This window comes from Atractosteus spatula, chromosome 4 (assembly GCF_055471065.1).
Source record: "Atractosteus spatula isolate fAtrSpa1 chromosome 4, fAtrSpa1.hap1, whole genome shotgun sequence".
NCBI classification, from domain to species: domain Eukaryota; kingdom Metazoa; phylum Chordata; class Actinopteri; order Semionotiformes; family Lepisosteidae; genus Atractosteus; species Atractosteus spatula.
The window spans coordinates 60,075,271-60,088,894 of NC_142709.1; the positions used below are offsets into that span (position 1 = coordinate 60,075,271).

Here is a 13,624-nt window from a genome sequence, read left to right on the forward strand (position 1 = left end):
CATCAATTCCTAATAGGCACTATGTCTAATAATCACAAAATGTGTGATTGCATGTTCTCTCGCTGGCCAAATCAAAAAGGTCATTTGGGATAATTAACAGGTTTTCTTAATCGTAGTACTGTGTACAATTGCCATATTTGTCTTACAAAAATCATATCACACTAGAGATGCTGAGTGTTCTCAATGAAGCCAAGAGCTTTGAATCACATAATCTATTTCTGAAGCCATAGAGTTGCACAAAGATTTAATTAACTGGTAATGTCTCTTTTCGTTAAGTTTTAATTCTGAAACTAATGGTAAAGCACAGGCTCAAATGGAACTACGCATTTTCTTCCTTCAGCTTCAGTCAAGCAATAATACTGCACAAATTTGCATGTTCTTCAGATTTTCGTACGTAAGAAAGCCTGCCTCAGCACTTGAGCAATCTTTTCTTATTTGATAGAACATCGTGCTCAATATAACTTTCAGACTTTGATCTCTGCTTAATGATAATTTGTATTACATCATGTGTGGACTGTAATATCTCTTTTCTTTCCTCTGTTAGTCAACGACTTGCTATTCCAATACATGTACTTTATACTGTAACTCAGAAGAGCCTATTTGCTGCATAGGGACTGTATACAGTATGTCACATCAGACAGGCCATTTAGTTCGTTGTGGTGTGTTATATTCAATGCCCATGATGAGCCTCTGTTGTTAAAATGAGCATGCTAACGTGCACTTACATGGGAAAAATGACATTTACACTATAGGTACAAACTGTTTTACCCAGTAAATTAAAAAATGTTAACAACGTAGACAGGTTTAGAGGAGGAAACTGAAGTGTCGGTAGCAAGTTAAAGGGTTAAAGGGACAATGGAAAAAATACAAATGCCTTGAAAATGGGAAAATATTTTATCAAATGAAGTGAAAACGTCACTGAAATCATTTCTGGGTTAGAAAAAAGGCACAGTTCAAATGCTGAAGTACTTGATAAGAACTAGAGGCGTTGAGAAAGATCTATTTTAGTGGTTTTAAGCGCATTCAGAAGAGCTTTCTGGAGGGGCCATGGAAAACGGATTCCTAGATTGATTGTGTTCTCCGGAGAAGGCGGCAGCATGCTGCTGGAGCATGATCACCTGGATTGATTATTATCCAGAGGTGCTTGGGGAATCAGTGACTAACTCACTTGTGTGTATGAACCTTGGAACTGCTGTTGGAGTATTGCTACATTGGGAAGGGGCTAAGACAGTTCAAGAGAAGAGATGGAATGTGTAAAGGTAATAGAGATTTATTTCAAATGACCAAGATGTATTTTTCTTATTATTAATTTTAATGTATTTAATATATATATATACTGTATATATGTGTGTCAGCCTGGCTTGATATTGGAGACATTGATTTACAGGTGTACATTAGGAGAAATTATTTATTTTCCGTACATTATTATTTTGTGCACTGAGATCTTTAAACTTGTTTTAAATAATGTGGATTTAAGACTAATTGTATTTGTATTATCAGTAGCATCGAATGAAAACGTTACCAAGGTTCTTATTCATTCATTTGTTACATTTTCAATTATTTTACTTCGAGGTGTTTTCTTTGACGACCTGTGTGCGGCTTGATATTCCGTCATTCAGTAATTAATAACTTTTTAAAAATATTTCTTAATTATGACTCGGAGTTGATTTTAAAATGTCCACGAAAAGGACTTGGTTCGTATAATTGTGTATCACTTGAATAATTAGTTATATAAAATATAATTACATTTCTCTCCGAACCAAAAAAAAAATTGTTAGCACTTTATTAGTAATATAAACAAATGCATTTAATGAGAAAATGAATACAAATTAGACTAATACAGTCTATAGGGACCATCGAGTTCTACAGACTTGAATGTAAATCTTTTCATGATGGGTATGACATTGTACAAACATGGAAAACAATAATTACATTCAAGTCATTTAAATAATGCACTCGTTAAGGGCCGTTTATAATAATAATTGTATTCCTTACACTTACATAGCGCTTTACAGGTAATGGAGATCTCCTCCACCACCGCCAATGTGCAGCATCCACCTGGATGCTAGTTTAAAACTAACTATAAACCATATGGTGCGGTATATGAAGAAGTGATAGCCAACCTTGAGTCGAATGTAAAAGAGATTAGCTTCACTTACCGCATGCTGTAGCCTCCTTGGGTTTAAATTATCCCCGCACTTGTTGACTTAAACCTGACCTGAATCAGGCTTAACGTTTGGCACCTTCGTGTTTCTGCTCGTAAATGCAGCAGACCTATCGACTCCTTACATACAGTAAATAGCAAACATGCATTTTGATAGAATTCGGACTGCCTGCAGGTCTTTCTCTGCACGGGTCGGGGCTCGTATTATTCTGTTGGACTGCTTCATTAAACGTATCAGACCATGTGTCTGTGAATGAATATTAAAGGGAGACATGCGAGCGTTCATCCTGAAATGTACCAATGACTAAGGAAATGAGACTCAGGCCATATGGAGTAGAACAACACTTTTTTTCTTAGACTGAAGTGGATTATTCAGTATAGTGTACTTTGCAGATGCCCAGGTTTATTTCCATGGCACTTTGCAGTGCATCTCGTTACGAACACTCACGTTAGAAAAATAAAAATGAAAGATATTGGTGGGGAAAAAAAACTAAACCTATCGTACGTTTTAAATATTTTCGGACGCTATTTTAAGTTGACTTTTATTTTCTTCAAAAAACAAAACAAAACGCTGTTACTTTTAACATGTGCTGCGGTATATTCCTTAAATTGTGTAACCCTTCTCTCTTGTAGCAAATATCTGGCACTTTGATTCTGGCGGTCTTCACAGCAGCATTGGGGTCTCTACAGTACGGATACAGCCTGGGAGTCATTAACGCTCCCCAGAAGGTATACAGGTTATTAAAACAAGGCTAAAAACATTGCAGTCGTCCTCGGTTTCTGACAATGAAATATGTCGATTTAATAATGAAGTCTAAAATACCCTTCAATGCAAAAAAAAAATAGTGTAATCCACTAAAATTAATTTCCCTTAAAACGTATTTTAAGTATGGCAGTTTCTAAATGAAATTCTATGAAGCAGTGCCTTGGATATTTTAAGGAAAGGGATAACTACTGGAAATCTTTATTTGAGAAGGTTTTGATTATTCGTGGTTACTGTGATTACAGCTAATATTTTGTTTAGAAGCAGTGGAGTTAACGATTTTTTTATGACACAAAAATAGCACTTATCAGTTGAAAGAGCTGCCCACAAGTAGGTTGTTAATTTTTATTATTGTTTAAATCGTGTGCTACCAGGATTTAGCCGATAGACACCTTCACAAAGCTTTTCCAGAAGCCTTTACAGATCACTTTTGGCTGATGAAAGATGAAAAGATGAAAAAAAGCACCTCTTACTGTTTGTCCTTTGCAGATCATTGAAAGGCATTATGGACGTACTCTGGGTGTGCTACTGAATGAATCTTTCTTTTCCAATGGGAGTGGAATTGAAGAATCGCATCCTTCCGTAAGGATGTACTGGTCCCTGTCTGTGTCTATATTTTCCATCGGAGGTGTGTTCTCCTCCTTCCTGGTCGGGTGGGCTGGAGATGTACGAGGGAGGTGAGAAGACTGAGCCTCGCAGGTTCCCTGTCAGTTTGTTCTTATCGGCCATCGATAACCCACCAACAAGCTCACTGGAGACTTTTTATTGTCAGAACTAGGGGAACATGGACAATCCCCTGATGCACATTCATTCAGTCCCGTTCTAAGCTCAGTGTGTCCCCTACAAGTTCAATTTGAACTTTGATTTTTGCTATTCGCATCACAATGACTTTACAATAGCATTTTATTCGTAGGAAGCTGTGCTGTAATGAAAATGTGAGGTTTGAGTGCAAGAATGTATCAGTGATGTTCCTAATGCTTGTTCATCCCCCAGAATAACAGGGATGCTAGCTGTGAACATCCTTGCTGTGGTTGGAGGTCTGCTGATGGGCCTAGCTAAAATGGGGCCAGGACATATCATGGTCATTGCTGGGAGAGCGGTCATGGGCTTTTACTGTGGTAATTTGTGTTTATCACTTATGTACAATACTGCGCACAAGCTTCAGAGCTGGTCCTCTACTTGTTAGCTTTTTCCCCCGAATAAGAAGAACTGTAAGACCTATTCACACATAGCCATCACCTCGCATTGAATCCAGAATGATTTTGAGCTACCGTAGGATATTAACGTTTGATTAGCAATTCACCTTTGCAGGGTAACTGTTGGCTACCCTGAAGAGAAATAATAACAATGAATAATGTCTTGTAAAAGTGTATTTGTGTTGTAATATTCAGATTATTGGGAACAACCATGATAAATAATTATGAATGTTATTATAGCTGTATATGTAAACTCTATGATATAAGTATAAGGAATTATGATGTTACACTGGCTATATAAGACCACATTCAAATAGCACATTACCTACATTTTCAATCACTGGTAATTTGCCAGAGCTTCTAGAAACGTGGTGAAATATGTTAATATTGCACTGGTGCATTTTAGGATTGTCATCTGGGCTTGTTCCGATGTATATTGGAGAGATTGCTCCAACAGCATATCGAGGAGCACTGGGGACGTTACACCAGCTGGCTATTGTTAGTGGAATTTTGATAAGCCAGGTATGTGTTTAAATGCTTGGTATTGATCTTTTTTTGTGTAAAAAATGCAGGTGTAAAAATGTAGTTAAAGTTTTCATAATTTGTAATTTTAGTATTGTTTTTTCTCGACAGGGTTTTAGATGCTTGCTGGTTTGTTCTTTTTGTTTTTTTAACTTAGAATAAAACAAATGCATTATTTTTCTCCATGTTAAATAATTAGTCCAAAATAACCTGACTGTATGAACATAAGAACATAGGCTACATATAAGAACATAGGAACATAGGAGAGGATAGGATAATGAGAGAATGACATTTGACCAATATAGATCATTTAGTTGCTAGTAGCGAGTAGAAGTTGATTTATTGATCTGAGGAGCTCATCCAGAAATTTATTTTAAGACGTCAGCCTCATGATAATATGGAATACACTTAGATAATTAAAATACCTTGTCATAAAGGTAGCATGGTAAATACAGGTCAAGTCAATACCAGAGCTCATTATGTTATTTGTAACATTAAGTAGACTAGAGACCACATAACCCCCATCCAGTGATGGGACACCAATCTGTTGCTGGAATTACCTTCAGTTATAAAATTGGGTGGACTTTGCAAGTGGGGTAAAGTACCTCACTCAGTGGTATAACAACAGCAGTTACAACAGGGGCTTGAACCAATGAAGCACCACTTATGGGTCCAAAGGCAAACCCACTACACAACCCCTACAGGTACCGAGGTACTTGCAGATAAAGGTTGATTTCAAATTCCTGTAATGCAGTCTATGTACAGTACCTGCATGCAAAAGGGACTGTGTCCTAAAAGCGAATTTCACATTAACAAACTTCACTTTATCTCCCAGCTTACTTTTAATATTTTAGATTCTCCTGCTTTTTCAAAATGTGTTCGTGTGATGTCTCTAGGAATGCACTTCAAAATAACAACCCCTACCTGTACCTGTAATAAACTGATCTCTTTTTTATCTTATTGAAAAACAGTGAATAGAAAAGCTAAGCTAAAATGCTAATAATAATTAATAATGTCAATATGCAGAGATTGATGTTCCCTTCATTGTGCGTATCAACAGTGGCTTTTGTTTGTTGCTGGCTATTGAAAACTGCATGACGTTGCCCTTCGTTATCCGGCTGCCAGTGACTTGCTCTTGTTGCGTGTACGTAGGTCATTGGTCTGGATTTCCTGCTGGGCAACAGCGCAATGTGGCCACTTCTCCTGGGCTTGTCCGGAGCACCAGCCATCCTCCAGAGCTTTCTGCTGCCCTTCTGTCCGGAGAGCCCCCGTTATCTCTACATCAAAGCGGGCAAGGAAGAGGAGGCTCAGAAATGTATGCTATCGTTTGAGGGCCCATGTGATGAGGATGTCTTTAAGATAAGATAAGATCACTTTATTGGCCATATCCAATTTCTTGCATTAGGAAATTGTCTTTTTGCATACCCCAACTTGCTCTCCATGAGACACACAGACAGGGAGAGAAGCTTGGGGTCAGAGTGCAGGATCAGCCATTTATACGGCGCCCCTGGAGCAGCTGGGGTTAAGGGCCTTGCTCAGGGGCTCAACAGAGTAGGATTCCTCTGCCGGCCGTAGGATACGAACCGTCAACCTTCTAGCCACAGGTGCAGATCCTTAGCCACAGAGCCACCGCACCGCCCCCACATTAACGTTTATGTTAAGAACCGTAGCACGTGGTTATTACACATGCAAACCCCTCAAAGAAAACTGCTTGGAAATGTTTTGGCATCTGCCTCCCTTTAGCTTAGCTTCACAGTAAAAAATAGTCTTTCCATGTTAGGTGACAATGGAGGATTAGTTCATGAACGAAATGAAAACAGTGTTAAGCATAAGCAGCCTGATTATTAGTGCAGGCAATCCATGCTTGATTTCCACTGATCCATTTGCCGTGTTGGGTGTCCCTGCCTTGTCGTTTATTCTGAAATCAGTGTTCCCATTTGACCCCTGCCTTTGTAGCCTTCTTGTAATAATCGTTTGAATTATTGAGGCGTTTTGTGTAAGTGTGTTACTCCCATCTGACCGGAGGTCACAGATCTGTTTCACCGTGGGAATGTACTGCTGCATGAAAGAGTGACACTTTGACCTGCCCCATCAACACAGCGTCCTGTCATTAATGTTCAGCAGTCTTCTGTCATCCTGTTTTAAAACTAATGTAGGTCTGAAAAGGCTCAGAGGAGAATATGACACCACAAAAGACGTGGCAGAGATGAAGAAAGAAAAGGAAGAAGCTAAGAAGGAGAAGAAGGTCTCCATCCTACAACTCCTTCGTTCCAGCAGGTATCGGCAGCCCCTGTTTGTGGCCTTCATGATGCACATTTCCCAGCAGTTCTCCGGAGTCAACGCGGTGAGTTAACAGCATGATCTTGCAAAACCAGGAGCCTTCTGATCTTACGGATCGTTTTCTGTGTCTTCGGGTTCATGTGGAATAACAAGATTTCTTACTTTTCCTCTCAGATTTTTTACTATTCAACCAGTATTTTCGAAAAAGCCGGTGTCACCCAGCCCGTTTACGCTACAATCGGAGTTGGTGTTATAAACACCATTTTCACCTTGGTGTCGGTAAGTCGCCATCACATATAAATCAATAGGAAAAAGTTTTATATCTCCTCCATTTAGATGTAATCTTTAGTATAAAAAGCTTAGGCCATTAATCTATTTATTAGCTCTGGGGCTCCTAATATTTTTGTCAGCCTTCCAGCTTTATAAAAATCTTGTTTGTACCCCGTCATGTACAATAGAGTCACTGATAGATTCTGCCTCTCCCTGAGCAAAGCATCTTATTTCTCGATCATTTTGATTCTCATAATAAACCATATTCGTGAGAGATGTAGCACATTTAAATCCTATGTCTGGCCACAACAAACTATGTTTCCCCAGCGGAATGGTTCTGTATCTTATCATGAAAGTAAGGCAAAATTTATCTGCAACATCAAGGACAGGCAGCACAAAGAGCAAAGGCTAATCAGTCACCTGCTCTGCGTGCAACATGAATCCAGAGTATTTGTCCAGTTCACTAATAACTGTAACTGTAACTGTGAATTGAAAATTGGATCAATTAATAAAAAGTTAAAAGATAAACAGGAAATCCCAAAAAGTGCATGTCAGATCTAATGTATCATTAATCATCTAGCCATTGAATTTTATTTGTAACTTGATCTTTTCAGGACCATGTCCAGCTTGCCACTCAGAACTGTTGCTGTGGGCGTTCACCTCAGTTACAGAGTTCATTTCAAAAGTAGCGAGTCACCAAAAATTATGACTGAGGGCGGCTTCTTTTAACAAATAATTGTGAGATCATTTGCCCAAAACACTGCACCCAGTGTGTTTTTCGAAGATTAAGGAACTGGCTAATTTTTAACACCTTTATGTGCTGGTTGCCAAAATGGAAAATTGAGGGGTTTGCCAAGCTCCCACTTACCTGCTGAGACTGATGCTGACATGCCATATTCCAAACAAAGGAAATAGCGAATTATAATTATAGTATTGAGTGTGTGATCAATTGGGAGCTTACAGTTTGCCTAAACTAAATTAATTCTGCTGACAAATCACTTAGTGTTTAGTTAAAAGCAAAAAAATAGAAAAATAAGATCTACACTGGACAAGTTTGGTCTTAACAGGACAATGGCTTCCTCATGCCACTTGTGCAACAACACTGGTGCTCTGATTTTTATTTCAGGTGGTGCTGGTGGACAGAGCAGGTAGACGCACACTGTGTCTAATTGGATTGGCAGGAATGTGTATTTGCACTGTGATTATGACAGTTGGACTGGTTTACCTGGTGAGTTGTATTTCTTGGTTTTGCTTCTTCCTGGTAAGATCTCACATGTTGCAAGGAAAGGTTTCTGCAAGACAAGACGAAATTCTTTCAAAAAAAAGACCCACAAAGATCCCTCTCACATAGTGCATTACAGTACACACCATCGAATGGTATTGCTGTTTAGGGCACAAGCTGTGCACTTACTTTTCTTTTTAATGAAAGTGTGTGTGTTGTTGTTGTTCTAACAGATTCAGTCTTGTTTGTTCTCAGGACACGTATGCCTGGATGAGCTACGTAAGCATGACGGGCATCTTCCTGTTTGTGTGCTTCTTTGAAATTGGGCCGGGCCCTATCCCATGGTTCATCGTAGCGGAGCTCTTCAGTCAGGGCCCTCGTCCTGCTGCCATTGCCTTAGCTTGCTGCTGCAACTGGACCACCAATTTCATCATTGGGATGAGCTTCCCATACATAGAGGTGAGCTGGGATGAGCTTCCCATACATAGAGGTGAGCTGGGATGAGCTTCCCATACATAGAGGTGAGCTGGGATGAGCTTCCCATACAGTGCATATACTGGAGGTGAGCTGGGATGAGCTTCCCATACAGTGCATATACTGGAGGTGAGCTGGGATGAGCTTCCCATACAGTGCATATACTGGAGGTGAGCTGGGATGAGCTCAGCATGGGATGAGGAAGCAGAAAATCTGTGGAAAATAGAGGGTGTAGGACTGTGCCTCAGAACCCTGTGATGTTAACAGACATGAATAGCATTTTTTTAGCATTGTGTGGAAGTGGTTTGAAATGACATACAGGGTTGGATGAGCTAATGCACCTCAGCAAATGTAATTCTATTGTCTTTGTGCTCTTATCTAGATGTGTGCATACTGTATATACTGTTTTATATATAATATAATACTGTGTAATATAGAGATTTTCTGTATTTGTAAAGAAAGTTCTTAAAAATAAAAAATGGGATGAGCTTCCCATACAGTAGATAGAGATGAGCTGAGATGAGCTTCCTGTATATACAGTACAGGCAGGGAGGTCTTTTTTAGCACTGCCATACTTTTCTTTATGAAAATAAAGAAGTTTCTTTATACTGAAAATACCACATTTATAAACAGACAAGTAACCATGTGAAGAAATGAAAAAAGAAAATCAACTTTAGATGTTATCTAGTTCTCTTGCTGTTTACCGAGTAGATTCTGTGTCAGAAGGTCTCTGGGGCTGATCTCCCAGCCCTCTCCTCTATCTGTTATTCACGTGCTTTGCCTAAAGCAAAATCCATCTGTGACGATCCTTCACACCCCTTGTTGAATAATTTCCAGTTACTCGCATCAGAACGCAGATAACGACTCCCCTACACCAAAACCAAAAAAATTAAGTTCTCATTCATACCTGTAGCCATATCCTCACTTAACTCTTGACCTTCAATGTAAATATGTATGTATATTGTTGTTCCTGTCTTTTTTCTTCTGTTTGTCTGTACACCAACACTGCTGCTGTAAAACAACTTGGCCCCCCGGGGATAATAAAGACTCTCTCTCTCCCTCTCTCCCTCTCTCTCTCCAAGAGGGTGTCTTACATTATGCTGCGCATGTTTCCCTTCTGAACCGTCAGTAGCTGCTTAGTTTGATTTACCGACATGTGTTTTTGATATAGACATAGAAACCGCTAGTGGTAGTGATTAGAAATTCACGTCAATGTACAGAATGTTCACAGCCCTGGGTTTCCACTGGCTAATTATTGGTGAAGATCCAACTTCACTGGCTTAAATGTTGAGTTGAATTGTGTGGTCAAGACAACTGTGTGATGTGTGATCACTGTGTGATAACTTACTATCTCTTCTCTGTACATCCCAGGCTCTGTGCGGGAACTACGTCTTCATTATCTTCACTGTGCTGCTGTTTTGCTTTACTGTGTTCACGTACTGTCGAGTCCCAGAAACAAAAGGAAAGACTTTTGAGGAAATCTCAGCTGAATTCCGACGAAGGCGACACACAGCACCGGCTGGCCTTAAAACCGCAACAGAAATGGAGTATCTGGCAGGATCGACAGATGCCTAAAATTCTCCAACAAAAAAAGAAGGCATCAGAGCTGTGCTGCAAGATGACTGTTACAGAGCTGTGCTGGACACAATGGGACAGACAAACTGAGAGGACATCACCTTATAAATGTTTACAGTGGATAAAAATAGAGTAAAAAGTAAAAGTGAAATCACTGTACGTACAGTAACTGTGAGTTACGATATAGACCATGGGAATCCAAAGTAAAGCAAATAACTGCACAATATAAACATGGTCAAGCAATAGGAGAACTAGACGATATACAGTACTTTGCCGTTTGCTGTAATTGAGTAGCAGGTCACTGGAGTAATGCTTATGTAGTACAGCACAGTGCTTCCTTGTGCTGTTCCACATAGATTACACTTGGCAGTGGTGCATGCATTACTGGTTGCAGCTATAGTGGGCATACAGGGAAATATTTGCATTTTCGCAGCCTGTGTTACATTGTGTCCAAGACATAACCTTGTCATTTGTTGTGCCTATGATAAGACATGTTCTCCCTCGGCAGTCAGTAACATGCATGGCCACAGACTGCTATTGAATGGACAAAAGATTCAGATATAAACCGTAATAGAAAATAGAACAGTCAGTGCTTAGAGCCTTTGTACTTTAGATCAGTCAATTTTCAGATGCATTGTTTACAAACGGGATCACAACCCCACCAGATCTCCACGATGGACACTTCAGGAAGCAGTGGTCTAGCATACAAGCAGATATCACTACATCACCCAGGCAGCAGTGTTGTGACAACACTGTATTAATGTTACACTTTGTTTGAGACAACATTGTGGTATTATGCTGTGTAAACACAAGCCTGTAGATGTTACATACGTTGGAGATAAAATGGATGACTTCCTGATAAAATGAATTTAAAAATGATAAATTATTACTACCTTAACATATAGAAATAAAGCTATATTTACACTGAATTTGATCGGGATCAGGCTGGGGATGTAAAAGTTCTGTACCTTAACTATTATAACTACCACAGAGGTATAATAGTGCAACAAAACCTGGTCACAGAAGACAAGATGTTATAATATTTTTATCCATATTCATTTATACTCATGTAGACATGAAAAGGTGAATGGAACTGCTCGATTTCCCAGTCTGTTTCCTTTCCTGTTTTTCAGAACACTGGCGATTTGTTTAATGTACAGATAGTGTACATGGTCCACATGAATGTAACAGTATTTAGTAGTTTTTTATTAAATGTTTTATGTGCAGTATTAGAAACATGTCCACACTGAAAACTATATGTAATTATGTGATACTACAATTAGAAATACATAAGGTATGTGACTAACATAGTCATGTCTCTTTTTGAGCTACCTATGTATACACAACTATGAAGACTGTGCTCAAGTATTGAGTCACCCTCAAGCAAAAAGTGTCATTCAGCCCAGTGCGCAGGTCAAAACAATCCCCCAAACTGGACCACACTCAAGACTCCAAATGCTTTATTAATCTTTCATTTTTATTTATTTTTTCTTACTTTACTTATGAGGCAAACTATCCTGATATTTCAGTTCAAAGCCTTCTTCAAAGACTAAGGCAAAAGGGTATTGTTTCATATTTAAGTAATGTCATTTACAGGTATACAGTGGTGTGAAAAAGTGTTTGCCCCCTTCCTGATTTCTTATTTTTTTTGCATCAAACAAATTGAAATATTAGACAAAGATAACACAAGTAAGCACAAAATGCAGTTTTTAAATGAAGGTTTTTATTATTAAGGGAAAAAAAAATCCAAACCTACATGGCCCTGTGTGAAAAAGTGATTGCCCCCTAAACCTAATAACTGGTTAGGCCACCCTTAGCAGCAACAACTGCAATCAAGCGTTTGCGATAACTGGCAATGAGTCTTTTACAGCGCTGTGGAGGAATTTTGGCCCACTCATCTTTGCAGAATTGTAATTCAGCCACATTGGAGGGTTTTCGAGCCTTAACCGCTTTTTTAAGGTCATGCCACAACATCTCAATCGGATTCAGGTCAGGACTTAGACTAGGCCACTCCAAAGTCTTCATTTTGTTTTTCTTAAGCCATTCAGAGGTGGACTTGCTGGTGTGTTTTGGATCATTGTCCTGCTGCAGAACCCAAGTGCGCTTCAGCTTGAGATCACGAACAGATGGCCGGACATTCTCCTTCAGGATTTTTTGGTAGACAGCAGAATTCATGGTTCCATTTACCACAGCAAGTCTTCCAGGTCCTGAAGCAGCAAAACAGCCCCAGACCATCACACTACCACCACCATATTTTACTGTTGGTATGATGTTCCTTTTCTGAAATGCTGTGTTACTTTTACGCCAGATGTAATGGGACACACACCTTCCAAAAAGTTCAACTTTTGTCTCGTCAGTCCACAGAGTATTTTCCCAAAAGTCTTGGGGATCATCAAGATGTTTTCTGGCAAAACTGAGACGAGCCTTTATGTTCTTTTTGCTCAGCAGTGGTTTTCATCTTGGAACTCTGCCATGCAGGCCATTTTTGCCCAGTCTCTTTCTTATGGTGGAGTCATGAACACTGACCTTAACTGAGGCAAGTGAAGCCTGCAGTTCTTAGGATGTTGTTGTGGGTTTTTTTCTGACCTCTTGGATGAGTTGTCGCTGCGCTCTTGGTGTAGTTTTGGTCGGCCGGCTACTCCTGTTAAGGTTCACCACTGTTCCATGTTTTCACCATTTGTGGATAATGGCTCTCACTGTGGAGTCCCAAAGCTTTAGAAATGGCTTTATAACCTTTTCCAGACTGATAAATCTCAATTACTCAATTACTCATTTGTTCCTGAATTTGTTTGGATCGCAGCATGATGTCTAGCTTTTGAGGATCTTTTGGTCTACTTCACTTTGTCAGGCAGGTCCTATTTAAGTGATTTCTTGATTGAGAACAGGTGTGGCAGTAATCAGGCCTGGGTGTGGCTAGAGAAATTGAACTCAGCTTTCCAAAGATGTGATAAACCACAGTTGATTTATGTTTTAACAGGGGGGGCAATCACTTTTTCACACAGGGCCATGTAGGTTTGGATTTTTTTTTTCCCTTAATAATAAAAACCTTCATTTAAAAACTGCATTTTGTGCTTACTTGTTTTATCTTTGTCTAATATTTCAATTTGTTTGATGATCTGAAACATTTCAGTGTGACAAACATGCAAAAAAATAAGAAA

General features: G+C 39.3%; 1 protein-coding gene across 2 annotated transcripts; it reads left to right on the forward strand.

The window, feature by feature from the left end:
* Window positions 1–1,005: 1,005 nt before the first annotated feature.
* On the forward strand, window positions 1,006–11,774 carry slc2a2 (solute carrier family 2 member 2). Of its 2 annotated transcripts, XM_088912978.1 has the most exons (11): window positions 1,006–1,259; window positions 2,798–2,893; window positions 3,417–3,604; window positions 3,921–4,045; window positions 4,530–4,645; window positions 5,798–5,960; window positions 6,802–6,989; window positions 7,100–7,204; window positions 8,322–8,423; window positions 8,673–8,876; window positions 10,263–11,774. In XM_088912978.1, exons 1-11 carry the CDS (start codon window positions 1,245–1,247, stop codon window positions 10,464–10,466), a joined length of 1,506 nt encoding a protein of 501 aa, XP_088769104.1. In that variant the 5' UTR covers window positions 1,006–1,244; the 3' UTR covers window positions 10,467–11,774. The 2 variants fall into 2 exon arrangements, with proteins under 2 accessions (XP_088769104.1, XP_088769105.1); XM_088912979.1 differs by lacking the exon at window positions 1,006–1,259 and having other exon boundaries at window positions 2,887–2,901.
* The last annotated feature ends 1,850 nt before the right edge of the window (window positions 11,775–13,624 follow it).

Bases quoted from the DNA above. Each gene is read 5' to 3' on its own strand.
- slc2a2 (XM_088912978.1), top strand. The intron at 4,046-4,529 runs GTAATTTGTGTT...GGTGCATTTTAG, and splicing joins GGTCATGGGCTTTTACTGTG to GATTGTCATCTGGGCTTGTT. The intron at 8,877-10,262 runs GTGAGCTGGGAT...TGTACATCCCAG, and splicing joins TGAGCTTCCCATACATAGAG to GCTCTGTGCGGGAACTACGT.